The following is a 2,016-nucleotide window of genomic DNA, read 5'->3' on the forward strand; positions in this document are numbered from 1 at the left end:
ATAACTACCGAACATACACATCATTTGACTCGGTACTCATCATCAAAAAGTATATTCCAAACTAATTACCTGTGCTTTGATACTAAAGGGGAGCAAAACATCTTCCGCCAAATCGTTAAATATCCAATCCGATATAACCCACATTTCGAATTAGTTTTTATATTATTGTTTATATTTTTTATAAAATTTTTTAAATCGTTTATTTTTATTTTATTTATTTATTTATTTATTTTTTTTTGTATTTTCTACCTTAACATAATGTTATTATCGTCTAACTTGTTGCTAAATCTAATAAATATAGCCTCCATTGGAACCGTATTGAGTATCAATACCGCTGGAAGCACTTGCACTCACGCTGGCACCTTTGTGTCCCACCGAGGTGTGGTAGGCAGCTTGTTGTTGAGTGAAATAACCAGAACCGGGAACAACTTGAGCTTGGGCAACTTTTTGTTTTTGGCTGATGGTGGAAGCACCTACACTCACGCTGGCACCTTTGTGTCCCACAGAGGTGTGGTAGGCAGCTTGTTGTTGAGTGAAATAATCAGAACCGGGAACAACTTGAGCTTGGGCAACTTCTTGTTTTTTGCTGATTGTTGTGTAGTAAGCAGCTTGTTGTTGGGTGAAATCATCAGAACCGGGAACAACGGGAGCAACTGGTTCAGGAATAACAGCGGTTTCTTGTTTTTGGCTGATGGTGGTGTAATAAGCAGCTTGTTGTTGGGTGAACTCATCGGAACCGGGAGCAACTGGTTCAGGAATAACAGCGGCTTCTTCTTGTTGATGTTCCGATTCGTGAACAGCTTCATTTACAATAGCACCTGTATAGTATTGTTGTTGTTCAACTTCGGGTTCTTGTTGGACTTCTTCGGCAACACTGTTGGAGGTAACTTCTTCCTGTTCGGGTTTGTAGACCAAACCGGTGTAATATTGTTGTTCGGCTTCCTGTTGGTGGGTTTCTTCTTCAACAGGGGTGACTGTTACATGTTCGGGTTTGTAGACCAAACCGGTGTAATATTGTTGTTGGGGTTCTTCTTGGTGAGTTTCTTCAACGACAGTGGTGGAGGTGGCTTCTTCCTGTTCGGGTTTGTATACCAAACCGGTGTAATACTGTTGTTGGGGTTCTTCTTGGTGAGTTTCTTCAACGACAGTTGTGGAGGTGGCTTCTTCCTGTTCGGGTTTGTAGACCAAACCGGTATAGTATTGTTGGTGATGTTCCTGTTGTTCAGGTACTTTAACTTCGTTGTGTACAGAGACTGAAACTTGCTTCACTTTTTGAACTTGAATTGGTTTATTGACATATTTGGTTTCAGTGACATGGTGAACTGTGGTGAGTTTAGGGATTTCCTGACTTTGTTCAGCATATTCAACATGTTTGTGGGCCAAAGCAGCCATATGAGGTGGCAGGTATTCGTTATTCAAATGGCTGACATCGGCGGCAGCAACACCCAAAAGGGCCAAGGCAACAATAGCGAATTTCTGAAAATAAAAGAAATTTAATTGTTAGAATATTTTTAAAAGATAGATGCACTTAGGTATGGCATTGATATTTTGTTCGTTAATAAAAAATTTTAAAAATAACACAGACTCGAAAAATTTGAAATATTTAATGCTTTTGTTTAGTTCCACTTCGATATAAGAATTTTGTCATAATCCTTCACGATTTCAAATTTTTACACGAAATAGCTTACCATATTTCCAAGATGTTTCAGATGCTTATCCCAAGACTATTAATCCCGTACTGGCATTGTTGATGTCACCAGACTTAAGTATTTATATACCATTCTGGACAGAACAGAAACTTCAACAGAGAGAATCAGAATCAAACCGTAACATAAACTAAGCATTAAATCATACACGGAATTAGCATTAGAATTCAGCTGCGGCATCCATACAAGCAGCATCTCCATATCGAAATAAATAAACAAACAGCAGCTTTTTGTAAAATCAAACCAAAAAAACAGAAATCGGTAGCCAAAATAAAAAATAACTAAAAATAAAACCAGAAAATAAATATTT

General features: G+C 37.9%; 1 protein-coding gene across 1 annotated transcript; it reads right to left on the bottom strand.

Annotated features, from left to right (window-relative positions):
• Positions 1-288: 288 nt before the first annotated feature.
• On the bottom strand, positions 289-1,476 carry LOC133321850 (putative uncharacterized protein DDB_G0271606; the record flags this gene model as incomplete). Its single annotated transcript, XM_061530920.1, has 1 exon — positions 289-1,476. A coding segment is annotated over one exon (1,188 nt), but the record flags the coding sequence as incomplete, so codon positions are not given.
• Positions 1,477-2,016: the final 540 nt, after the last annotated feature.

Source organism: Musca vetustissima, unplaced genomic scaffold (assembly GCF_032173495.1).
Source record: "Musca vetustissima isolate MV318-11 ecotype Yass unplaced genomic scaffold, APGP_CSIRO_Mvet_v1 utg13168, whole genome shotgun sequence".
NCBI lineage: Eukaryota > Metazoa > Arthropoda > Insecta > Diptera > Muscidae > Musca > Musca vetustissima.